At 53.2% G+C, this 25,292-nt stretch overlaps 1 protein-coding gene across 4 annotated transcripts; it reads right to left on the bottom strand.

Annotated features, from left to right (window-relative positions):
• Positions 1–1,266: 1,266 nt before the first annotated feature.
• HSF1 (heat shock transcription factor 1) lies at positions 1,267–25,206 on the bottom strand. Of its 4 annotated transcripts, none has more exons than XM_042972758.1 (14): positions 24,905–25,206; positions 6,658–6,769; positions 6,191–6,327; positions 5,732–5,856; positions 4,488–4,563; positions 4,353–4,414; positions 4,113–4,209; positions 3,883–4,019; positions 3,522–3,797; positions 3,048–3,128; positions 2,101–2,206; positions 1,964–2,029; positions 1,803–1,872; positions 1,267–1,721 (listed from the first exon to the last, which is right to left on the bottom strand). In XM_042972758.1, the coding sequence occupies exons 1-14, from the start codon at positions 25,019–25,021 to the stop codon at positions 1,516–1,518; spliced, it is 1,668 nt and encodes a 555-aa protein (XP_042828692.1). In that variant the 5' UTR covers positions 25,022–25,206; the 3' UTR covers positions 1,267–1,515. The 4 variants fall into 4 exon arrangements, with proteins under 4 accessions (XP_042828692.1, XP_042828693.1, XP_042828694.1 ...); XM_042972759.1 differs by having other exon boundaries at positions 6,658–6,766; XM_042972760.1 differs by lacking the exon at positions 3,048–3,128.
• Positions 25,207–25,292: the final 86 nt, after the last annotated feature.

Raw genomic sequence — 25,292 nt, 5'->3', positions numbered from 1 at the left:
AGGTGGCAACTCCCATTTGCCTAACAAGGCTCAGCGGAGGTGACACTCCCTGACCTTGTCACCGCCCTTGTTAACCTTGCGTGCGAGCTTGTGGGGGGTGGTGGTTACCTCAGAGCTCCGTGGTCCCTGTGATAGGGCCTCAGAAGAGGCTGACCAAGGACTTCCCGGCAGCAGACCTTGGTTCGGGGTCGTGGCTGGAGACTGGGGTGTGTAAGAGGGTCAAGAGTCAGGACCAACCAGGGGGCTGGCAGAGTTGCATGTCGAATGCAGTTCTCAGACAAGGCCATGGAGCTCACAGAGGCTGAGTCAACGGACCCTTGGGGAGCTGCTGCGGCCCCTAGGGTGGCCACGTGCTGGGGTGCCCACCGGGGACAGATGCAGAGCCTCGGGGACTCTTGCCTCTTGGAGGAGGCAGGTGGCCTGGCCCAAGCCTTGACCTGGGTCTCCCTCATGAGCACACGCATCCGTGGAGATGCTTCAACACCAGCTCTCTGCACCTCCTGGGTGCCGTTGGCCTGAGGCCTGCCCCTTCTCCGTACTGGAAACCCCAAGGCCCTGTCGGGTCAGATGTGCCCTGACTCACAGATGTGGCCTGATAAGACAGGGGTCTTCAGGAGGTGTCTGGGCGGCCGCCTCAAGACCTGTGCTGCCCCTGCCCCACCCAGCACCTGTTCAACTCCACATCCTCCTTCCCTTTGGCTATAGTGGAGTTGCCACGGTGGGGATGGGGGATGGGGAAGGCTCCCTTGGGGGGCGGGGAGGGGTTCCTTTTTGGATCCCAGGGTGGAGGCAGTGTCTCCCTGGCCCCTGCTGAGGACGGTGAGCAGGGAGTGAACTCCTGGGGGCACAGATCATCAGGCAGGCTGCTCTGGCCTGTCACCTCCCCACCCCTCGGCACCCAACCCTTCCCCCCAAACCAGCCCAGTGCCCTGAGAATGCATGGAAAACGGGGTGCCTCTGCCGAGAAGATGTGCACAGCCTGCCTGTCTGTCCATGCCTCACCCGGTCCCATGTGGGGAGGCCTTGGGCAGGGCATTCCTGTGGGTCTGTCCCACCACCCCCTCCCTCATCCTTTAATAAAGAATCCTGAGCACACATGGGTCCTGTGGAGTCAGGCGCACACGGCTACGCCCTGGACATCTACCTTCTCTCCGAGGAGACCATCACGGCACAGACTTCCAGCCCCCTTCTGAGAACCCCCGCCCTGGGGCCCTCCCCCCCCCACCCCCCGGGGGCGGGTGGCAGGAGGAAACAGACGCAGGAGGCCACCATGTAGAGCCTGTCGTTTATAGGTCTCTGCCGGTCTCGTCCGTCTGTCTGTCCGTGTATGTGTTTCTCTCTACTGAAGGGGCAAGGGGAACTCTCATGTAAAAATCCAAAATACAATCCTGCCTGGGAACGGCCACAGCGAGGGGCAGTCCAAGCGTGGCTGTAAGGCCTCGAGCTGCCACGGCACACAGGGCTGGGGCCCTCGCTGCTGAGCAGGCTCCACGCCCAGCCTTCGCCCTGGGGCCTCTAGGAGACAGTGGGGTCCTTGGCTTTGGGGGGTTCAGAGCCCGTCAGCAGGGAGATGGTGGGGTCATCTGCGTAGTCGTCCCCCTCCGAGAAGTAGGAACCCTCCCCCAGCTCGAAGAGCACGGGCAGGTCGCTGCTTCCCATGTCCACGGAGCCCGGGTCCACCAAGAACAGGGGTTGCGCCGTGTAGTGCACCAGCTGCTTCCCTGAGGGTGGGGGCTGGGTCAGGGCACTGGCGGGTGGGGACACTGGGCTGGGGCAGGGCAGGGGCTCAGGGCTTGGCTCACCTGAGTCAGGGCTGCTGTTCTCTGCCTCAAGGGGCCTGGGGGGCTCCTGGGGAGAGAGGAGCTCCTGGATCTGCCAGGGCAGGAGGGGGCAGAGTGAAGGTTCCTGCTCCCTGCCCGCCCCCCTCCCCCCCGCCCCCCCCTGCCCCGCCCCGCCTACGCACGCTGGCCAGGCTGCTGTCAAGGTCGGGCAGGCTCATGTCGGGCACTGTCACTGAGGGGCTGAACAGCTGCAGGGAAGGGAGGGCGGTCAGGCTGCGCCCGTGAGCTGTGAGCAGGGTGGGGGTAGGGAGGCACTCACGTCCAGCAGGGCGCTAGTGTCCACACTGAAGCCGTGGCTTGTCAGCATGGTCTGCAGGTTGTCCAGATTGGAGTCCATGGCGTCCAAGTGGTCACTGAGCTCGGTCCTAGCCAGAATGAGGAGGGCAGGTAAAGTGGAGCCCTAGGCACCCCCAGCCAGGTGCCCTCCTGCTGGTGATCACAGCCACCAGACAGAGAGGGGCTGTCCTCAGCTATACCCCCACCCCACTTGGGCTCACGGGAAGCCCTCCGAGGCGGGGCCCCATCGCACACCTGGTGTGGGCCTGGGGGGAATGTGTGTGGGAAAGGGCCAGGGTGCTTGGTCACTGGGGCGAGAGCAGCTCAGGCTGTGCCAGCCGGTCCTGTCGCTGTGAGGCCCAGTAAGGCCTCTGGCAGCACTAAATGGCTGAGCCAAAATGACAGGGGGGCTCAGGATGGGCTGGGGGCGGTTTTCAGGCTCGGCAAGGTCTTATCTCTACGTTGGAAGACAGCAGGGATGGGGAGAGGGAGCTGCGGGCAGGGTATGGAGGGCTGGTCTCTGGTGCATGCCGGGAAAGAGACCTGGGTCTGGAGGCTGTGGGCGAGAAGGCCCTGGGCCACCTGGTGGACCTGTGCCATTGGACAGGTGGCCAGGCTGGCTCTGGGAGGTGTCCACAGGGCCCTGCCCCAACCTGAGAGGAAGCCAGTCAGCACGGCAGCCAGGAGCCTGGCTGCACCAGTGGCAGTGCCAGGCGGGGAGGCCCATCTCTGTCGGTCAGTGAGCTGGGGCACTGGCTTGGGCCCCAGAGCCTGGGGTGGGGGGGCTGCTCCCTGCTGCACAGGGCCCGGGACGCCCGTTCACCAGGCAGGGCCAAGTGCTCATGGCCAGGCCAGGGTCTGGTCCGAAGCTGGGGAGGGGCCTGAGCTCTGGCGGAGCCCTCCTCCCTCCCCAGTGGGGACGGCGCTAACCCTGGCTGGACTCGGCCATGCAGAGAGGAGGGGCAGGGGAAGAGGCGGGCGACCCCAGACATCTGTGGAGCGCGAGCCAAACTGCAAGATACAAAGACAAGAGCCCCCCGATTGCAGGTGGGGGCCAGGTGGACTCCGTGCCCCCCGCCCTTGCTTGCCTGGCCTCTGGGGCAAGCCCTCTGCTGGGCAGGACAGATGCAGTGGCCTGTCGCAGGAAGGGGTGACAGCAGCGGCCAGAGCGGCTCAGAAAGCAGGTGCGACAGACCCGCAAGGCTGCACACCCTTGGCTCCTGAGGCCCTGGGGATGTGGGACAACGGGCTCTGAGCTCAGGGCCAGGTCTGCTGGCTCACCCCCCGGCGCCCCTGCGCCCACAGCCTGACGACTGCCCCACACCAGCCCTCCAGGACAGCGCTAGCTAGAGGCCCAGACGTGCTTCCTGAGGCTGTGGCGGAGGCGGGTGGGGCGGCACTCACTTGTCCAGGCAGGCTACGCTGAGGCACTTCTCAGGGGCCGAGGCAGGTGGGGGCGAGGGTGAGGGGCGACGGCCCCCCGCGTCCGTGAGGGGTGTGGCCGGGGCGGCAGGGGCAGGCTCGCTTTCCCGCAGGATGGAGTCAATGAGGGCGGTCGGGGACAGGGGTATCTCCACAACAGAGGACGGGTGTCCAGGACTGGCCTCCTCCACCCGGGGGCTCCGAGGAGGACTCGGGGGCTCCTCCTTGACGCGTACCAGGGGGCTGCTGGACACTGGCCTGCACGTCGGGGGACACACACGTCAGCAGCTGCCGCCTCTGCGGGCCCACCCTTCTCCTGACGGTTGGGTGACGTGGCCCCCACCTCTCATCTACGCTTCCGCCTGGGGAGGCCAAAGGGCTGCCGGGGGCCAGCTCGGTGATGTCGGAGATGATGGGTCCGGAGTTGGTGACGGTGTCTGGGGAGTAGAGGCTGGAGCTGCTGTAGGCCGGGGAGGGAGCCTGCCATCAAAGGGAGGTGACCTGTGTGGCAGGCGCTGCAGCACGTGCCTGCCCCGCCCAGGCCAGTCCTGCCGCGCCCCGCCCGGCGCTCACCGAGTAGGGGCCCGAGCCATGGATGTGCTCCAGGGAGTATTGGCGGCCGTACTTGGGCATGGAATGTGCCGCACTGCTGTCGTTCAGCATCAGGGGGCTGCGGGGGGGGGGGGGGGGGGGGGCCGGTAAGGGTTGGGCTTAGGTGGCTCCCCGAGACCTCAGGGCCACCCGGGCCTCAGCCAGGGGGAGACAGGGTGGCCCTGGGCCCCGTGCTGGGGATGGGCACCCCCTGTGCCTCACATCTTTCTCTTCACCCCCAGGATCCGGTTGGACTGCACCAGCGAGATGAGGAACTGGATGAGCTGCGGGCAGAAGGGCACAGTTAGCCTGGCCCTGCGAGGGGCCCGCCAGGCTCCCCCCAGGCCCGCTGCACACCTTGTTGACGACTTTCTGCTGCTGGGCGTGCTTCTGCCGCAGGCTGGCCACTTCCCGCCACAGGGCCTCGTTCTCGCTGTAACACAGTGGGCGTGGTCAGCAGTGCCGGGGGCCCTCCACAGAACCCCCCCCCTCCCGCCCCGTCCCGCCCTGGGCAGGCACGGGGTCTGGGGTGCGGCGGTAACAGGGCTGGGGGCAGACCGCCAGGGAGGACACGCAGGGGTGTGTCAGTTGTGGGGGCGGGGGCAGAGCACAGGACTGGGTGTGTTGGGTGGACCCCAGGGTCCTGGCTGAGACCTCCTGGACACCCTTGAGTGTTGCCCCCCCCCCCGCCGTCCCTCTGAGCCATCTCTGCCCCACCTGAACCTGAGGAGAGGAGGGAAGGCCAGGGGTACAGAGAAGCATATGGCAGCTATCCTATGCCCGTCCTATGTCACTAGGTCTGGGTGAGCAGGGCTGTGAGCAGCCTGGCCCTTCTGATGGGCCCCCAAGTGTCTTACTGACATGGAATTGCCCCTCTTGGCCTCGACCTGCAAGGCACCCATGTCCCGGGAGGCCAAGTTCACCTGGCCCCACACCCAGATGTCCTATAGCCAGAGGCTTCTGCCAGCCCCAAATGTGGAGAGCGAGCCCAGGAGCCTCTTCCAGGACTTGGGGGTCGTGAGGACCTGCCCCCCGAGAGGCTTTCGGGCCACACCGAGCTGAGGACAGCCACCCCAGGCTGCGGTTCCTGAGGTCCCCGGGGCCCCCAAGTGCATAGAAGGCGGCCCAGGCCGGCCCTGTTAGGGGTCCTGGTTGAGGAGGGGAGCACAGGGCCGGTTACTGGTGGCCAAACGTGCCCCAGCGGCAGTGGGGGCCAGTGGGAGCGTTGGCGCTGTGGGGGCGGTGAAGACCGGCCACCCCGGCCTGTGGAGTGCACACTCGGGACGCGGCGTGAGGAGCCGAAAGGGGAGGCAGGTGCCAGGAGCCCAGCTCTGCCCGTTGGGGCGGGAACTGGGTTAGACCCTGTCTCTCAGGGCGCCCGCGCAAGTCCAAATGTAATTCTGTGCTTGGGAGAAGCCTAGAGCGTCCCCGTCTCGGACTGAAGGAGGCGGGGCTGGTGGGAAGGGGCCCCCGGAGGGGGTGGCCGGTTCCCAGGCCTGCACCTCTCCTGTCTGCTCTTTCCTCGGCCTGCCTCCCACGGGTCCCCTCGTCCTGCCGCGTCCCCTGCCAGGCGCCCCCCGCACGTGCCGTGTGGAACCTACTGCTTCATGGCCAGGAGTTTGGAGTCCATGCTCTCCTGCTTCCCCTTCATGAGCTGGACGTCAGTCAGCAGCTTGGTGACGCTGTCTTGGCGGATCTTTACGTCCTCATTCTTCAGGGTGGATACCTGGGACCCCGGTGGGGGCGGGGGGGGGACGGGGAAACAGTTACTGAGATGCCCACTCCCCCGGGGGGAAGAGGGGAGGGCCCGGGATGCCGCAGAAGGGCCAAGGGGCCGGCAGTCTGGAGAGGGGCCTTCAACGGGGGGAACGGCCAAGGGGAGTCCCAGATGGACAAGCAGGGAGGAGAGGGCCCATCAGGGGGAGGGCTCAGGGCAGCCAGGCCAGCAGCCGACTGCCCCTAGCAGTCGTAGGTCCAGCAGGACAGCAAGTAGCCGCTGCTCCCTCTCACAGTCTGGAGGAAGGCCTGAGGAGGCAGAGACAGGGAGGCGGACTACTCACGCTGGTCACTTTCCTCTTGATGTTCTCAAGGAGCTGCTCCTGGCCACGCAGGAAGCACGGGTGCTGGAACTCAGTGTCGTCCCTCTCTGGCTTGACCAGGCCACCCTGCTCAATGTGGACCACCTTCCGGAAGCCGTCTGCACATGACGGGGTGGAGCGGCTCTGCCTCAGGGCCGGGCACCGCCCCACCGAGGGACAAAGGGAGGGGTCCGGGAGGAGGGCCATGCCTGGCACGGCTCTGGTCACACCACTGCCTGCGGCAGCTGGGTGGTCTCGGTCTAAGGGAGACCCCGTACCCCAGACGACAAGCCCTCGCCAGCGTGCGTGCCCGTGTCTGGCTGGGACTTCAGAGACTCTTCCCTGAGACTCTGCTCCCCTGGGAAGAGGCGCCCTGGCCGCGGGCCCCCCAGATGCGCCAGGCTCTGCATCATGCCCCGCCCCACACGCCCAGATAGCAGGGTACTCACACATGTTGAGCTGCCGCACGAAGCTGGCCATATTGTTGTGCTTGAAGTACTTGGGCAGCACCTCCTTGGCAAACTGGCCCTGGTCGAACACGTGGAAGCTGTTCCCGCTCTGCTGGGAGGCAGGCGGCAGAGTCACACGCGGCCCACGAGGCACAAGTCCCCAGATGTGCCCGGTCCCTCCGCTCCTGCGTGTGCCCTGCTGGAGGCCCGGGACTGGGTGACGGAAGCCACACGGCCAGAGAGATGACGGGACCTCATCGCAGCCAGGAAGCCCTGCCCCGGGGCTCCAGAAGTTGCCTGAAACACGCGGCACCTCACGCCCAGTCTTTAGGGGACCTCGTTTTTGCTTTAATCAGATTTCCCCCAGGAACAACCAAGACCCCAAGGTGAGGCAGCCAAGAAAATGGGAGGAAAACACACAGTTGTATTCAGAAATGCAACCTCGTTCTTCTTTCGGCATCTGAGGCGGGAAAAAGAGGTTGTGAAACAGTCACTGCGTTACTCATTTTCTATCCCCTCATTTTTTAAAAACACACATTTTTAAAATTTTTATTTATTTTTGAGAGAGAGAGAAAAAAGGGGGTGAGTGGGGGAGGGGGAGAGAGAGAATCCCAAGCAGGCTCCGCACTGTCAGCGCAGGGCCTGACACGGGCCTCGAACCCACGAACCTGAGCCGAAACCATGAGTCAGATGCTCAATCGGCCGAGGCACCGGTCACCCCCATCTTCTTTCTGACCTCAATCCGGAAGCTACCAGGAAGGTTGGCAAGGCCAGCCTCTGCTGGAAGGGCCTTGGGGTGTGGGGCAGGGTCCTGGAGCAGGGCCGGAGAGTGGTGAGAGGAGGAGGGGGTGGGGGCTGACAGGACATGCTACCCTTGAGTCCGCCAGGGACACTGGGCACGGCTTCCCCCATCGAAGAAGGGGCTAAAGGTAAGGAGAGAGAGAAGCCAGAGGAACCCTGGTGGTAGGCAAAAGCTAGAGCCTTGTGTGTCCACACACGTGCGTGCATGTGAAAATGAACCCAGATATAAGCATGTGAAGGGGTGGAGAAGGTGGAGAAAGGGCCTCTGAAAAGTCTTCTCCTCCAAAGAAGCAGTAAGAAAACCGGCCAAAACGTTACAGTACGCTTTTTCAGAACTCTGAAAATCAACAGCAACGTGGGAAGCCTTTATTCAAGAAAAATGATTCTCCTGCAGTAAGATCAGTGAGCTTTGTGGTATTTTGACTTGCCCTGTTCCCGCTTCCCCTCCTGTAGCCCCATTCCCAGAGAATTACTCTCGGACCAGTCACACAGCTCCCTGGGAGCTTCCACTTGTAAAGCTGTCTTTGCTTGATTTGACCCAAAGCTCTCCCAGTACAAAAAGCCTTTTCCTTAGGGATGTTTGTTGATGACATCAAAAGAGGATTTCAAAACTTTGTGGTTGCTTCAGGCAGAGGATAACAGGGCAAAAAACAGGCTAGCTAGAAAACCTCAAAAGGAAGAGCTAGGGAATGAGACCTCGAGAGGGGTTTTGAAAAGCTCCAAAACATTCCTGGGCATCCGGAAGTCACATGCATGTGTAGGGCTGTGTGGACAATCAGGGAAGACCTGACGTGGCCCTAGGCGCGCACCTCTGGCTGACTCGGAGGCTCTGCACAAGCAGGAAGCAGAGGACAAAGCAGAGGCGTCACCTACCTGGGCTGTGTGCCGAATGCAATAAATCCCCCAACACCTACACGGGGTCCCCCGGCAAAGAACAGGACATTTATTGGTTCCAGGAGGCAAGGGAAATTTCTGTTCCCTTGACTAGCTCACTACTAAGCTAGCCAAGCAGACTTCAGTGGTCACGAACAACAAAAGACCATAAGTCATCCAGAATTCGTTCAGAAAAGTCACTAAAGAAACGAATACCAGCAACTACAAGAAATAGCAACAGCAACAAATCTGGGGAGGAGGGAGAATCTGATATTCAGAACCTAACACATACCACATTATATTAATTCAAAGTCCAGTTTCCAATGAAAAAGTATGAAACCTGCAAAGAAACGAGACATGGCCTATACACTAGGGAAAAAAAGCAATCAATTGAAACCATCCCTAATGAAACTTGGAAGTTGGATTTACTAGACAAGGACTTTAAGTCAACAATTTCAAATCTGTTCAAAGAATGAAATGAAATGGCAGCTAAAGAAATAAAGGAAAGCATGAGAACATCTCGCAGAATGAAGAATACCAATAAAGATAAAAATGAACCAAATCTGAATTAAAAAATATAATTGCACCAACTTATGCCCAATGGAAGTCCCAGGAGAGAAAAGGACAGAAATAGCTGAAGGAATAATGGCCCAAAATTTCCTAAGTTTGATAAAAAACGTCCAGGAAGCTAAACAAACTCCATTAAAAAAAAAAAAAAAAAGATTAAAACTGATTTCTCATCAGAATCCACGGAGGCCACAAGGCAATAGGATTACATTTAAAGGGGCCAAAAGGAGGGGCACCCGGGGGGGGGGGGGGCTCTGTCAGTTACATGTCTAACTCTTGGTTTCAGCTCGGATCATCACCTCATGGTTCATGGGATCAAGCCCTGCGTCGGGCCCCATGCTGGCAGTGCAGAGCCTGCTTGGGAGTCTTTCTTTCTCTGCCCCTGCCCCGCTCTTGCTCTCTCTCTCAAAATAAATAAACTTAAAAAAAAAAAAAAAAAGTAAAGGGGCTGAAAGGAAAAAAACCGGTCAACCAAGAATTGTATATCCAGCAAAGCCTCGCTTTGAAAAGTAAGGAGCAGGGGTGCCTGGGTGGCTCAGTCGTTAAGCATCTGACTCAGAGCTCCAGGCTCAGAGCCTGCTTTGGATTCTGTCTCCTCTTTCTGCCCCTGCCCCGCTCATGCTGTGTGTGTGTGTGTGTGTGGGGGGGGGGCGGGTGTCTGAAAAATAAACAAACATAAAAAAAGTTTAAAAAAAAGAAAAGGAAGGAGCAATTCCCATTTCTGGGATTCAAGTGTGAGATCTACTGAGCCACTCCCAAGTGAAACAAAGCTTTTTTTTTTTTCTTTTTTTAAATTTTTAATGTTTTTAAATTTATTTTTGAGACAGACAGAGAGAGAGAGAGAGACAGAGAGACAGAGAGACAGAGAATGAGTGGGCAAGGGGCAGAGAGAGAAAGAGACACAGAATCCGAAGTAGGCTCCAGGGTCTGAGCTGTCAGCACAGAGCCCGACGCAGGGCTCGAACTCACAAACTGTGAGATCATGACCTGAGCTGAAGTCGGATGCTTAACCAACTGGGCCCCCCAGGCACCCCTATTTTTTTCTTTTTAAAAGTTTACTTATTTTTGAGACAGTGTGCTTGTGCAAGTGATGGAGGGGCAGAGAGAGGGAGACAGAGAACCCCAAGCACGCCCTGCACTGCCAGCACAGAGCCTGACACGGGGCTCAATCCCATGAACTGTGAGATTTCCTCGGGAGAGAGGCAGTCAGAAGGAAAGAGAGCTCTGAAGGGGCTCCCCAAGGGAACTCACTTTATTTGAAACAAAACGTAAGGAAGTTCAAGCATAAGGCTGCTCTTGAAAACAACGGCACCTCTTGGTTCAGAGTAACCAGCTCAACCAGGCCCAGCCTGTTCTACAGGAGAGAGGCAGCTCACAGCCCTCCCAGAGTCAGAACAAACCTCAGAGACAGGCCTTCAACACTACCACTGGTTGAATTTAATTGGGTTAGACTGCTCAACAATTTGTGCCCTGGGGCACCGTCAAAAAACACCACCACAATCAGGCAGTAATTAGAGCCTAAAGTCTGGGTGTAATACCCTGGGAGGCAGTAGAGTTAACACTGAGGTCAAAGAGAATACAGACTTCACTAAAATAACCCAGCTAAGTCACAAAACAAACCAGCACAAAACAAAAACAAGCGTGGGGGGGAGGTGGGTGGTGGGTGGGGTGGTCATCGAGAAGTACCACATTACCTAAAATATACTTTTTCAACAAAATTATGAGACACGAAAAGAAGCAGCAAAGTGTGACCTGTGCACAAGGGAAAGGAGAAAAGGCCAACAGAAACAGAGCGTGAGACGGACAAGGTGTAAAGTTTCCTCAAGACTTCGAAGCAAACATCACCTATATGTTTAAGGATGAGGTGACAGTGCCTTGCCAAAGAGAGAATCGCAACAAAGAGACAGGACTTATAAAGCAGAGTCAGATGAAAATTCCAGAGTCCAACAGTACAATAACCAAAATGAGGAATTTACTAGAAAGACTCAACAGCAGATGTGAACTGGCAGAACAAAGACATCAACAAATTTGAAAATGGATAGAGATGATGAAAGCAGAAGGACAGAGAGAAAACAGAGTAAAGAGAAATGAAAGGAGTCTCAAAAAAACAAAACAGAACCAAACCCAAAACCTTTAACTGCCTCAGCGTACGTGTAAATGGAGTACATTTCGTTACAGGAAAGAAGGACCAGAACAAATACTAAAAGAAATAAGGCCTGAAAACTTCCCAAATTTGCTTCAAAAAATCAGTAGACATGCTATGCCATTCCTGAGGTCAACTCTGCTTTGTTTCGTAAGTGTTTTTATAGGGGCGCCTGGGTGGCTCAGTCAGTTGAGCGTCCAGCTTCAGCTCAGGTCGTGATCTCACGGTCTGTGGGTTCGAGCCCCGCATTGGGCTCTGTGCTGACAGCTCAGTCTGGAGCCTGCTTCGGATCCTGTGTCTCCCTCTCTCTCTGTCCCTCCCCCACTCTCACTTTGTCTCACTCTCTCAAAAATAAATAAATGTAAAAACAAAAATAAGTGTTTTTATAATCCTATAGTTTTGGTATACAGATCCCTGCATGTTTTACTATGCTTGTATTTAAGTTCTCATCTTTTAAAAAAATTTAAAAATGCTTATTTTTGAGGGGAGGCACTGTGAGAGGCAGAGAGACGGAGGCAGACACAGAATCCGAAGCAGGCTCCAGGCTCCAGGCTCCAAGCTGTCAGCACACAGCCTGACGTGGGGCTTGAACTCACGAGCCATGAGATCATGACCAGAGCCAAAATCATCTGCTTAACCGACTGAGCCACCCAGGCTCCCCAGTAGTCTTTTGGAGCAACTGTAAATGATATTAAAAAACAAAACACATCAATTTCCTATTGTTCGTTAGAAATGCAATTGATTTTTGTATGTTGACCTTGTATCTAGTGACCCTGCAAAACTCAATTCTTTAGTTTTAGGAGTATTTTTATAGATTTCTTGAGATTTTTCTGTGTGGACAATCATGCCATCTATAAATAAGGTCGGTTTTATTTCTTGCTCGCCAATATATATTCTTTTAACTTCTTTTTCTTGTCTTCAATTACTAGATAGGACTTCCAGTACAATGTTAATTAGAACTGGTGAAAATAGAATTGTACCTTGCTCTATCTTAGGGGAAAAGCATTCGGTCTCTCCTAACATTAAGTATGATGTTAGGTGTAGATCCTTTTTTTGTTATCGGGCTGAGTATGTTCCCCACTATTCTCAGTTTCCTGAGTTTTTTGTTTTTCGGCTTTTTTTAAATAAATGAACATCAAATTTGTCAAATATTTTTTCTGCAAATAATATGATTATGTGGCTTTTCTTCTTTACGTTGTTAACACAGTGGATTACACTGACTTAATTTTATTTATTTATTTCTTTTTTTAAATTTTTTTTCCACGTTTTTTATTTATTTTTGGGACAGAGAGAGACAGAGCATGAACGGGGGAGGGGCAGAGAGAGAGGGAGACACAGAATCGGAAACAGGCTCCAGGCTCCGAGCCATCAGCCCAGAGCCCGACGCGGGGCTCGAACTCACGGACCGCGAGATCGTGACCTGGCTGAAGTCGGACGCTCAACCGACTGCGCCACCCAGGCGCCCCTACACTGACTTAATTTTAAAATCCTGGACCACCCTTCCGTTTCTGGAATAAGTTCCTTGTGTTGTGACATCACTCTTTTTATATATTGCTAGATTTGCTTACATTTTACAGAAAACATTATGAAAAATGCTGGTTCTTAGTTTTCTTAGACTATTTTTGTCTAAGTTTTAAAAAATTTTATTTTTGGGGCGCCTGGGTGGCGCAGTCGGTTAAGCGTCCGACTTCGGCCAGGTCACGATCTCGCGGTCTGTGAGTTCGAGCCCCGCGTCAGGCTCTGGGCTGATGGCTCGGAGCCTGGAGCCTGTTTCCGATTCTGTGTCTCCCTCTCTCTCTGCCCCTCCCCCGTTCATGCTCTGTCTCTCTCTGTCCCCAAAATAAATAAAAAAAAAACCGTTGAAAAAAAAAATTAAAAAAAAAAAAATTTTATTTTTAAATAACTTCTATACCAAACATGGGGTTCAAACTCATAACCCTGATATCAACAGTCACGTGATCTTCCAACTGAGCCAGCAGGTACCCCTGTGTGTGTTTTAAGGTTTATGTATTTTTGAGACAGAGAGAGACAGAGTATGAGCAGGGAAGGGGCAGAGAGAGAGGGAGACACAGAATCCTTAGCAGGCACCAGGCTCCGAGCTGTCGTCAGAGCCGGCCGGGGGTGGGGGGTGGGGTGGCTCCAACACACAAACTGTGAGATCATGACCCGAGCCGAAGTTGTGGGGCTTGAATCCACAAACCGTGAAATCATGACCTGAGCTGAAGTCCGTTGCTTAACCAAATGAGCCACCCAGGTGCCCCTGTGTTTGATACCAAGGTAATGCTTGCCTCACAAAATGAGCTGCAAAGTGTTCCCTCCTCTGGTTTTCTGGAGAAAGTTGTGTATAATTGGTGTTATTTCTTCTTCAAATGTTTAAATTTGGCAGTAAAATCATTTGGGCCTGGACTTTTCTTTTTAGGAGGTTTATGACTAGGAATTCAACTTCTTTAATAGAGTTAGGACCATTAAGGTTATCCATTTCACCTTGGGCAAGTTTGACACCTTACGGTTTTAAGGGAATTGGTCCATTTTTATCCCCGTTGCCAAATGCACATGCATACAGCTGCTCAAAGCACTTCCTCATTACCCTCGTACCGTCAGAGGGGTCTGCCGTGACATATATGCTCTTTGTTCCTGATATTGGCAATTCAGGTCTTGTGTCTCTGTCAGTCATGCTACAAGTTACCAATTCTTATCTTTTCAGAGGATCAGTTTTTGAATTAATTTATTTTACTGTTTTACCATTTTCGGTTTCAGTGACTTCTTCTGTTGTCCTTATCATTTCCTTCCTTATGCTTGCTTTGGGTTTACTTTGCTTTTTTTCCTACTTTCTTAAGGTGGAAGCTTAGAAGCCATTCTTATTTTCTAATGGGATCACTTAATTGTATAACTTGCCTCTGAGCACCGCGTTAGGTGCTCTCACATTTTCAGGGAGCAGGCATTTGGTGGACTGCTGGGGGACATCCGTGGGACAGGAGATGGAGTCCCCCTCGGATGGAAGATGGAAGAAAAGACTGCTCCTTCTGGGGCCGCACACTCTCTCTCAGCCTTGATGGAGGCGCTCCCAGGCTGCATCTGTCATCCATGCGCATGAGGTAGACCGTGTCTTGTCTCGTCCCCAGGACAAAGTGTTTGCTGAGTTACACTCTTGCTGACTAGGGATCTCTACATAACTGGCCACCAGGGACACCCCCCCACCCCACACTTCTCAAATGGGAAGATACAATTACATCAAGTTTATAATTTAAAATGCATAGCTTGATCCACTTTTGACATACAATTGTTTACCACCACATGCGAGAACAGAAGACATTTCCATCACCCCCGAAATCATCCTTATGTCCCTCTGTGGTCAACCCCCACCCCAGGCAACCACTGACCTCATCTTTGCTCCCCTGGATTTGCCTTTGCCAGAATATCACATAAATGAAATCACAGAGCATGCAGCCTTTTGTGTTTGGTACCCTGCACTTAGCACAACAGAATGCTTTCAAGGTTCGGCCACAGAGTCTTGGGGAAAGCTGTTCACTCCTCTTCAGTGCTGAGTGGAGCTCCCTGCGGGGGGGGGCGCCGCCGCTTGTCCGGCCACTCCCCAGCAGGTTGACCTGTGGGTCGTGTCCTATTTTTGGCTCTTGCGAATAAAAGTGCTATCAACATTTGCATTCAGGTCTTTTCTTTTTTTTTAATGTTTATTTATTTTTGAGAGAGAGAGAGAGACAGAGTGCAAACAGGGGAGGGGCAGAGAGTAAGGGGGACACGGAATCTGGACAGGCTCCAGGCTTCGACTTATTAGCACAGAGCTGGATGTGGGGCTCGAACTCACCAACCAGGAGATTATGACGTGACCTAAGCTGAAGTTGGACGCTTAACTGAGTCATTCAGGTTTTTTCCTTCTAGAAGTCTTCTAGTCTTAGCTTTTACATTTCAGTCTGATTCATTTCAGTCAGTGTTTGTACACGGTGTGAGGCACATGGCGAGCTCACATCTGTGTTTACGGGCGCCCAATTATTCCAGCACCACGTGTGGAAAAGACTACTCCTATAGAATTGCAACGGCACCTTTGTCAAAAATCAATGAACTTTAAATGGGTGGGTCTCTTTCTGGATTCTCTAGTCTGTTCTGTTTATATGTTTACAGTTATGCCAATTTCACTCAGTGCCGATTATTACAGCTTTATAGTAAATTGTGAAATCAATTTGTGTGAGCATTCCAATTGTTCTCCTTTAAAAAAATGTCTAAAGGGGTGCCCGGGTGGTTCAGTTGGTTAAGTGGCCAACTTTGGCTCGGGTCATGATCTCTCACCGTTCGAGGGTTCGAGCCCCACATTGGTCTTTGTGCTGACAGTGCAGAGCCTGCTTGGGATTCCCTCTCCCTGTCTCTCCCTGTCCCTCCCCGACTTTTGTTTGTTCTCTCCCCCCCCCCCCCCAAAGTGAATAAATAAACTTAAAAAAACTGTCTGGCTATTCTCTGTTGAGAATGTTTGGCTTTGCTTTTTCATATAAACTCTAGTAGGGATCACTTTACCAACATTTACAAAAATGTCTGCCGAGATTTTACTGGGATTGTGTGAAATCTGTTTTCATCCTACCAACACCGGGTCTTCTGTTTATGACCATGGCATTTCTCTCCATTTACTTAGATCCTCTTTAATTTTCTCAGCAGTGTTCTATAGCTTTCCGTGCACAAATTTTCTACATGGTTTACAAGGTCCACACCCGTGGTAACTGGTCTACAGGCAGCCCTCAATGATCCCTGCCTCCGGGGGCTCACACCTTGTGCTGCCTTCTCCTGTGCTGTGGCTGGGTTGTTCCTGGTGACCACCAGCACTTAACAGGTGACGTGTATTCGAGAACACATTACAAAGGCCACACTGGATCCCTTGCTCTGGGAGCAGCAGGCTGACAGGCCGAGGGAGCAGGCTGAGGGGCTCCTGTGGTGAGGAATGGAAGCCACCTGCCACCACGCACTTGAGCGAACTTAGAAGTGGGTCTCTCTTTGCAGCTGAGCCTCGAAGTGCCTGCAGTCTCGTGGGAGACCTCGCGTCAGAATCAGCTCGTGACTCTCAGAAACTGTGAGACGTCTGCTGTTTAAAGCAGTTAGGTTTGGAGACAACTGGTTACACAGCAAGAGATGATACGGCCGGTAAGTATTTTGTGTTTTTTTAATGCTGTTGTTAAATATTTCCATTTTCAAGGGTTCATTGTTAGTATACAGAAATAGAATTGGTTTTTTTACATTAACCTTGAATCCTGTGACCTCACCAAACTCATTTACTAGTTCTAATCACTTTGGTATTTTCTTTTTTTTGTACATTTCTTGGGGCTTTCTAAGTAAATTACAATGTTTTCTATAAACAGAGCCAGTTCTATGTCCTACCTTCCAACTTTTCGGTCTTTTATTTACTTACATCTGCCAGACTACCCGACCAGGGTGTCACACACATCGTTGAAGAGGAGTGGCAGAAGCACCTGCTTTTTCAGGGTTAAGTACAATGCCAGCTGTAGGTTTTCATAGCCGCTTCCTATTAGGCTGTGGAAATGCCCTTCCCAGTTTGCTGAGCTTTTACCACAAAGTGAGTGTTGAGTTTGTCCAACGTTTCCCCTGCCACCGTTAAGGCGTCGTGCGGGTTTTCTTCTCTTTGTCCGCCGATGCGGTGAGTTACAGTGGGTTCTGAATGCCGACCAGACTCCATCCACAGAGCTCCCTTCTGGCCTCGCATCTCACAGGTGCTGAGTCAGTGTTGTTCTGGTCTGGGTCCCTCTCTGTGCAATTCTCTTTCTTTTTCTGGCTGCTTTTACGATTTTTTCTTCATCGGTTTTCAGTAATTTGTTAGTGATATGCCCTGGGTTTTTTTGTTCGTTTGTTTTTTGTGTGTGCTTATCCTCCTTAGGAATTCTTGTAAGTGTTGGATCTGTGGGTTCACAGCTTTCCAAAGATTTGGACAACTATGTCTAAGCGTTCCCTCTCCCGTTACTCTGGAACTCCACTTGTGTGTCAGGCTAGGCGATATCATCCCCGTGAGGCTCTGCTTCCGCTCACTATTTCCGGTCTTGTTTTTCCCTGTACATCACCATGGACAGCATCGATGGTTACTCTCGTTCAGTGATCTTTTCTTCTGCAGAAGCTAATCCGCTATTAATCCCCAGTAGTGACGTATAAAAAAAAAAGCTTTGAATTTTAGAATAACTTTATTTTTTTTATTTTTGTTTTTTTAAGAGTAACTTGAGATTTACAGAAAAGTTGGGAAGACAGTACAGAGCTCTCACATAGCCCTCACACTGTTGTTAACAGTGTTAACACTGTTGTCACAAGGAAAGAATCAATATGCAGGTTTCCCCTGCTGCCCGGAAGTACGGCGTTCCTATGCCAACATTCACAAAGCCAAGAATTACTGTTAATGGACATGGAAAAATTTAGAGTATTCCCAGACCCAAAAAATCACCTCTCTTCAGCTTTTCTGATACCTAAGAACACATCTTGCAAACAGATGCACAAACGAAGCAGAGATGAATCACAAATGCTCACGGACACAGAGCACCAGCTCTAGCAGCTTGATGCGAGATCTGAACGCAGTTCCTGAGCAAGGAGCTTGGCGCGGCCACCCCTGCTGCTCGGAGCGCACGCTGCCTCTGTAACAGCTCGCCGCAAAAATCAATGCTGGATGCTATTTTTGCTTTTGCCTTTTTTTGTAAAAATGAAACTCCTCTTCGGATTTCTTTCAGTTAGTGAAAACAGATAGTAATGTAGGTCTTTTGTTACAAAAGTGAAATAGCGTAAAATGAACTCTCTCTCTCAAAAAAAGTGGGATACCTGCACTTTATTATTTACTAAATAAAGTCTCTATCTTATTCAGATCTCCTTAGCTTTTACCTACTATCCTTCTGTCCCAGAACTTCACCTAAGAGATTACACCACACTTTGTTGTTACGTCTCCTTACGCTCCTCTTGGCTATGACAGTCTCTTTGACTTTTCTGGTTTCTCATGACTTTGACAGTTTTGAGGAGTACCGGTCCAGTATTTTGTAGAATTTCCCTCAATTTGGATTTGTCCTGTGTCTTTTCCTCACAGTTATGAGGTTGGGGTTACAGAAGGTTCTGGAGAGGAAGACCATAGAGGTTAAGTGCCTTTGTCATCACACCACGGCTGGACACTTACATGAGGCCATGTCTGTCGGGGGTCTCCACTGTAGTTACCCCCCACCCTTTCCCACTCGGTGCTTCTTGGAAGTCACTATGTGTAGGCCACAGGTACAGGTGGGGAGATATGTGTCACCTCCCTGGAGGGAGTGTCTACACAAATAATGTGGAATTCTGCACGATAGACTTTTCCATTGCCATTTTATTTGCTCCTTTCTCTCTCTCTCTCTCTCTCTCTCTCTCTCTGTCTCTCTCTTCCACTGTCTTCATGGTTTTGGTTTGCTTCTTTGAGCACTCAATATTTTTACAATTGTTTTAAGGTCTTTGTTGGCTAGTTCCCATCACCCCTGGGAACACAGCTATGACTCCCCTTCTTTGTCACAGGATGCACTCTCACGCCCATTGGCTCATCTGTTAGTTCTGACTGGGCCCTGGACACGGGGGTCTTTACGTTGCATCTGGGTTTTGTGGTATTCCTCCTGAGAGTGTTTCGTGTGGATCAGCCTGATCCTTTCAAGGCTTGTCTTTAAACTCGATTACGTTGCATTTGGGGCAGCCTTTCTTAATTCAGTCCCACCTCCAACTTGTAGGTCTTCTGGTCCTTGTTGAACGCTCCACGTGTTCAACATGGTTCCTCTGCTCTGGCTGTGAGAATTCAGGTAACTCATGGCCCTGTCTGAGCTCTCCCCAGTGACTGTTCCTTCCCTAGAAGGTTCTCAGGCTGGCTTCATAGGTCTCCTCCTGTGGATGGGTGAACCAGAACTCTGCTGAAGACCTGAAGGGGCTCATGTGCAGACTCCTGGAGCTCTTTCTTAGTCCAGCTCCCTTCTCTGGTACCACACCTTGCAAATTCTAGATGCCTCAGTTTCTCCAAAGTCTGGGCTGTTAAGTTTCCCCTTTCTGTGCTGGAGTTTGAAAACTGCCTCTAGGTAGAAAGACTGGAACCTGTGTGGCTCACCTGTCCTTGTTTTCCAATCCTGAACACTGTTCAAGGGTTAAGCCCACATTGAACGTGTCCTATAAGCCCTACCTGAAGGGCCATCAGGAGTTTCAGATGTCTCCTGGTGAATCCATCACAGAACCCGATGTTCTCTCTCCCTGCCTCGTGGTTCAAGGCCCCGCCTTCTCTGCTGCCTCCAGGGAATCCTGGAGGTGATCTTAGCTTTTCCTAAAAAGGCCTCTGATTAGAAATATGGAAGGAACAGGGAGAAGTGAGTGCCCATCTGCTTGCTGGTAACCAATGCCCTCACCCTGAAATGCATTTTTTTAAAAAAAAGTAAACTCTGGGGGCTTCTGGATAGCCAGTCGGTTGGGCATCTGACTCTTGGTTTTGACTCAGGTCATGATCCCATGGTCGTGGGATTGAGCCCCATGTTGGGCTCCACACTGAGTATGGAGCCTGCTTAGGATTCTTTCTCCCCCTCTGCCCCTCTCCTCAGCATTCATGTGCTCTTGATAAATAAATAAATAAATAAGTAAGTAAATAAATAACAACAACCCACAAAACTCTACACCCAGCATGGGGCTTGAATTCACAACCTCAAGATCCAACAGTCGCATGCTCCATGCACTGAGCAGGTCGGGTGCCCCAAGATGCACTTCTTGGTAACTGCCAAGTCTGACTAAATTTGGAGCCTCTGGTCTTATTTTTGATGGCCCTGGGAACAACCTAAAATGAATCCAAAATTCTGCAGGGATGTATGTTTTTACAGACAGGGTCTCTGTCTTTGAGTATTTTCTCCAAGGGCTCCACGACCCCAAAGGGTTAACAACCACTGTATTCCATGAGGGAATACCACTGCATTTTTCAAGTATCTGCCCCAGGACACCTTAGTCCCCGGTTTTTGTTCCTCAAAAGTCAATCCAAAGACCAGTCTGCACGATGTGCTCCGTTCTGAATGTGGCTGGCCGACTACTCTCTGGGTTCCAGGAACACGGGCATTAGAGGCAGTGAGAGTATGGCTGGAGCCAACGTGGCCACAGAAGCAGAGAAATCCGGGTGTAGAGTGAGGTGTCAGGGGGCGTGAGGCTGGTCCAGAAAGGGAGAGCCACTGAGGACCCCTCCTCTACCCTGGCTGTGTCCTTATCTGAGTGTGAGACCATCTGCACCACCACGTCCTTTTCTGGTTTCTGCTCAAGTTCACTTTATTAGTTCCTGCAACACAGGCACCGATACATCCCTCCTAATCCTTGGCCCTCTGGCCACTGGCCCCCGGACTCACACCTCCAGACCATCGAGCACGTGCAGGTTAGTGACTCTGCTCACTCTGACAGCTTTCAGGATCAAGAAAGGAAGAGTCGGTGGTGCTGGCTGCCGTGCTACCAGGACTGGGAAGCATTTGAGGGCAGCTTTCCTCATTTCACAGCCTCCTTCCAGAGCTGGAGAGAATCCCGCAGCCAGAGCTGGAAGCCCCGGGGTGTATGGAGCGTGAGGACCCTGGCTCAGTCCTTGGTGATACACGACGGGAGCTCTTTGCACCTCCCAGAGTGGGTCCTGCAGGTTCCACTGCCCCCTCCCTGGTCCTTTAATAAAGAGTTCTGAGCACACACGGGTCCTGAGGAGTCAGGCGCACACGGCTACGCCCTGGACATCTACCTTCTCCTCAAGGAGACCGTCAACGGCCCAGACTTCCAGCCCCGTTCTGAGAACCCCCACCCTGGACCCCTCCCCCCCCCGGGGGGGGGCAGGAGGAAACAGACGCAGGAGGCCACCATGTAGAGCCTGTCGTTTATAGGTCTCTGCCAGTCTCGTCCATCTGTCTGTCCATGTATATGTTTATGTCTACAGAAGAAGCAAGGGGAACTCTCACGTAAAAATCCAAAATACAATTCTGCCTGTGAACGCCTGCAGCACAGGGCAGTCCAAGCATAGCTAGGGTCTAACTAAGAAAGCAGGTGAGGGTGGGGCCGGCGTCTTGAAGTGTGGAGCGCCGGGAGAAGGCAGTCAGAGAGCAACAGCTGGCCATCACCGGGAAGAGGGTGGCCTTCAGGTCCAGTTTAACCAATCCCCAGCTTTCTTTGCTAAGTTTCCTAATGTCTTTGAGACTCAGTTTTCTTCTCTACGAAATAGCCATTTGTCACCTTCTTGCATGGCTGTGGATGGAGAACAGATATAAAAAGGCTCAGTTTAGCCTCACGCTGCAGGCAAGGTCTGGACAAGCACACCTGTGCTGCTTTTGGCAGCTGGTCCTGCAGCCATCTGGGTTCAGGGAGGCCCTGGGAGCCTCTGGGCCCTGCCATGTGCCTCCCAGCCTGCCACTGGGGAGCACTAACCCGGGGTGCTCCTTCAGCATTTTGGCTCAACCGACAGATCCCCAAGGGCAAGATCCAGAGGGCCTGCCCTGTCCTGCCGGCTGTCTGAGAACGAGCTCGGCAGGCCTCACCTGGCTCTCAATGCCAGGAGAGGAGGAGTGTTCCTGCCGGTCATGGGAGCTCTGGAAATGTTCCATGGCCAGCTCTGAGTGTACGGGTTGCACGCAGACCAGTTCAAGTAGTCTCACAGGGAGCTGATGACCTAACTACAGGAAGTGCTGTGCCTAGGACTCTCCACCCAGAGACCCAGCCCCTCCAGAGTGAGCCTCCGACCGCTGGCACTTGAAGGGCCATATGGGACAGGCCCTGGCCTTGGCGACCTCCAGTTCCTAGGCCTCCACCTCCACACAATCCTATTAGGTTCATTCCTGCTCCCAAAGAAAGAGAATTGCACAGAGCAGACCGGTACCAGGGTGGGGCCAGAGAGGCGCCAAAGGCCAAAATTTAAGGAGCCCCCCCCACCAGAGCCTCCTCCACGTGGCCCTAAGAGAAAGCGCTTCCTTAAACTGTGCCGTCAAGCACCTCCCAGCCTCACCCAGGCCTGATCCCTAGGCCAGACAGGCCCAATTCACAGAGAGTCCCAGTGGGTGTGGGTGGTAAGGGGAACAGCACAGGCTGCAGGTCAGAAGCGCTGGGGCACACCCACAGGCTACACTCATGCTCACCGAGTTCCGTCCCTACAGCAGCAGGAGCTGCAGGGTCTTGTGGGACCTCTAAGGACCCGCTGAGATGCCGTGCCCAGGGTGTCTTTAACTGTATGAGGATCTGAGAGTGAGTAAGCCAACACGACTGTCTGGGGGCAGTGACCTGTTGGTCTGTCCTTCAGGCTGGGCACAAGAAGCCCAACGCTCTGGGAATGCAAGCTGGTGCAGCCGCTCTGGAAAACAGTACGGAGGTTCCTCAAAAAATTAAAAATAGAACTACCCTACGACCCAGCAATTGCACTACTAGGCATTTATCCACGGGATACAGGTGTGCTGTTTCGAAGGGACACATGCACCCCCATGTTTACAGCAGCACTATCACCAATAGCCAAAGTATGGAAAGAGTCCAAATGTCCATCGATGGATAAACGGATAAAGACGTGGTATATATATACGATGGAGTATTACTCGGCAATCAAAAAGAATGACATCTTGCCATTTGCAACTATGTGGATGGAACTGGAAATTATTATGCTAAGTGAAATTAGTCAGAGAAAGGTAAATATCATATGACTTCACTCATGAAGAGTTTAAGAGACAAAACAGGTGAACGTAAGGGAAGGGAAACAAAAATAACATAAAAACAGGAAGGAGGACAAAACAGAAGACTCATAAATATGGTGAACAAACTGAGGGTTACTGGAGGGGTTATGGGAGGGGGGATGGGCTAAATGGGTAAGGGGCATTAAGGAACCTAACCCCTGAAATCATTGTTGCATTATATGCTAACTAATTTGGATCTAAATTTAAAAAAATAGTAATAATAAAAAAGCCCAACGCTCTTCGGACGTGGCCCCACTGGCCAGGGTTTCTGAGGATGAACCCCTTCCCCCACCTTATTCACCTTTGAGAGTCAAGCACCAATCCTCTGACTGCCCCTTGTCCCTTAGGTCAAACGTGGTGAGTCTCTCTTGGTAGAACTGAGAGAAAACTTCCAACACAAAGGAAAAAACACCGAAAGCAAAGACATCAGAGCTTTCCAAGGCCTCTGAGAGCCAGACTCCGGGCCATAAGTCTGCAGAAGGCCCTGTGTGAACTTTTTTGACAGAGGACACAGGTATAGGACCATCTCCTGTCTCTGAGCCAGGCAGCTCAACAGCCCCCTGCACAGCCTGGAAAAGGGCTTCCTTCCACTGCTGAGCTACTGTTGTGATTTCTCTATTCACTGCTGGTGCCAGCCCTTACCACTATGTCCTGCTTGACCTGCATACAAGCCAGGAAGGATCAAATACTTGTGCTCCAGCTGGTTCCCCATCCCCCTGTCCGGGGTTCATGGGTGGTGCAGCCACTCTAAGTGAAGGCTGTCACAGGCCTGACCATTCCTGTTCAAAGGCCTTGCCCAGAACACAGGCTGTGGGTCCTGGAGAGTATGCTGGTGACACTTCACCCACTCGCCTCACAGTCTCTAAGCAGAAAAAGAGAGCAGATTAAGGGGCACCCTAGCAGGTGGGGTGGATCACCCTAGTAGGATTAGGCTTGGAATATTCCAGAGCATTTCTGATGCCCCTCCCTGGTCTGGGTTAAGAGTGTGTCCTGGGAGTTAGGGGAAGGAAAAAGAGGAAGAAGGAAGATAAAAGAAGACAGAAACATGAGACCACTCCCTTGGGTCAGAAAAATGCAAGGTCTGGAAACAGTGGATGGTACTACCACGCAGCCTTTGGGAAAGCATGCTGCCCCTCTTTGGGACTCCAGTCTGTCCTCAGAGTAAACAGGCAGTGCACTGAGAAATGGAGAGTGCCCACACAGGCATGTCACTGAAACCAGCACAAAGTGTCTCCCAAAAGAATGGGGCATGATATCTAGTTTCTTTATTCCCAGTCTTCAGGCAGCAAACTTGAGCAAACAGACCGCCCAAGAGAGAACTTGGCCTCCAGCTAGGGGCTAGCTTCAAGCTAAACATTTCTTCATTCCTAATGGCCTAAGAGCATGAAGGAGAAGTACTTCAAGTCTGAGAAACCCAGCGTTTTGGCCCTCAGGAGGTCAAAGTGTATTTGGGGGCACCCATAGGCTCTGCATGACCAGAGTGGCCTTTCTTCAGGTCACCCATTTGCCAGCCTGGGGTATGGCTCTGGCCTTCCCCAGACACGACATCACAGCTCGGTTGGGAACAGCAGATTCTGAGCTTCAACTCCATACACACTCTCTGATTTACCTCTGCAAAACCGGAGTCGTCCGGTCTTGCAGGGTCAAACCATGTAAACAAGCCTGCTGCCAGGCGACTGGAGACAAGGACTTGAATAAACTCGTCCTGTGAAGAATGAAAACCAAAGCTGCTCTAGGAAAGCCCAACTCTACTATCTCTGGACATGGGTTCAAGATCAATCTGAACTTTATGACGTTTTACTTTCTGTTTTCGCTCCCTTTCCTTTCGCACTAGAGCAACGCCCTCCAATTCACGCGCCACGTCCTAATTTTCTCCAAATAGCTGCCGACCACACCACCCTGGAAACTCATTTGAGAAGATTCAGAGGATCACCTAGGCTGACTGCTCGCCAGCGAGATTGGGTACTGTTCTAAGGACAGACACACTTCCGCGATTGTTCAACACTTAGCGAAAGACCAAAGAAGAGGCCCTTCCTCCCCAGCCCAGGGACACTTGGCGCGGCAGGGGCCGACAAGGAGCGGGCCCCTCACGTTTTCCTCCGAACCCTGACCCTGAGCTCCCGCCCCCACATCCCACCCCTCACGGGGACTCGCCCCACCCCCTCACCGGGCTCCAGCAGATAAGCGCGTCGGTGTCTGGGTCGCTCACGAGGGTCCACAGCTTGGTCAGGAAGGCCGGGACGTTGCTGGGCCCCGCCGCGCCGGGGCCCACGGGCAGGTCCATACCGTGCAAGGCGGGGAGAGGCGGTGGTGACGACCGCGAAATGGGGCCGAGGGCCAGGCTAGCGCCGCCGCCGCGCCTGCCGCCGGGGCAGCGCCACCGCCGCCGTCCGCTGCGCACACACGGCCCCGCGGCCTAGCATGGCCGCCGCCATCTTGCGACGGGCGCGTTCCCGCCGGCGCCGCCCGCTCGCGTCACCCCGGCGCGCGCACGCCGGCCCCGCCCCAGGCCCGCGCGTTCCTGCCGCCGCGCGCCTGCGCCCGCTGGCCCCGCC

Source organism: Panthera tigris, chromosome F2 (genome assembly GCF_018350195.1).
Source record: "Panthera tigris isolate Pti1 chromosome F2, P.tigris_Pti1_mat1.1, whole genome shotgun sequence".
Taxonomy (NCBI): Eukaryota; Metazoa; Chordata; class Mammalia; order Carnivora; family Felidae; genus Panthera; species Panthera tigris.
The sequence above is the reverse complement of the archived record's forward strand: the minus strand, read 5'-3'. Positions and strand labels throughout refer to the sequence as shown.

Excerpts from the sequence above, each read along its gene's own strand:
- HSF1 (XM_042972758.1), bottom strand. The coding sequence starts at position 25,021 with ATGGACCTGCCCGTGGGCCCCGGCGCGGCGGGGCCCAGCAACGTCCCG. Across the intron at positions 5,857-6,190 it reads TCAAGAGGAAAGTGACCAGC|GTATCCACCCTGAAGAATGA; the intron begins GTGAGTAGTCCG and ends CCGGGGTCCCAG. Across the intron at positions 4,415-4,487 it reads AGCAGAAAGTCGTCAACAAG|CTCATCCAGTTCCTCATCTC; the intron begins GTGTGCAGCGGG and ends TTCTGCCCGCAG.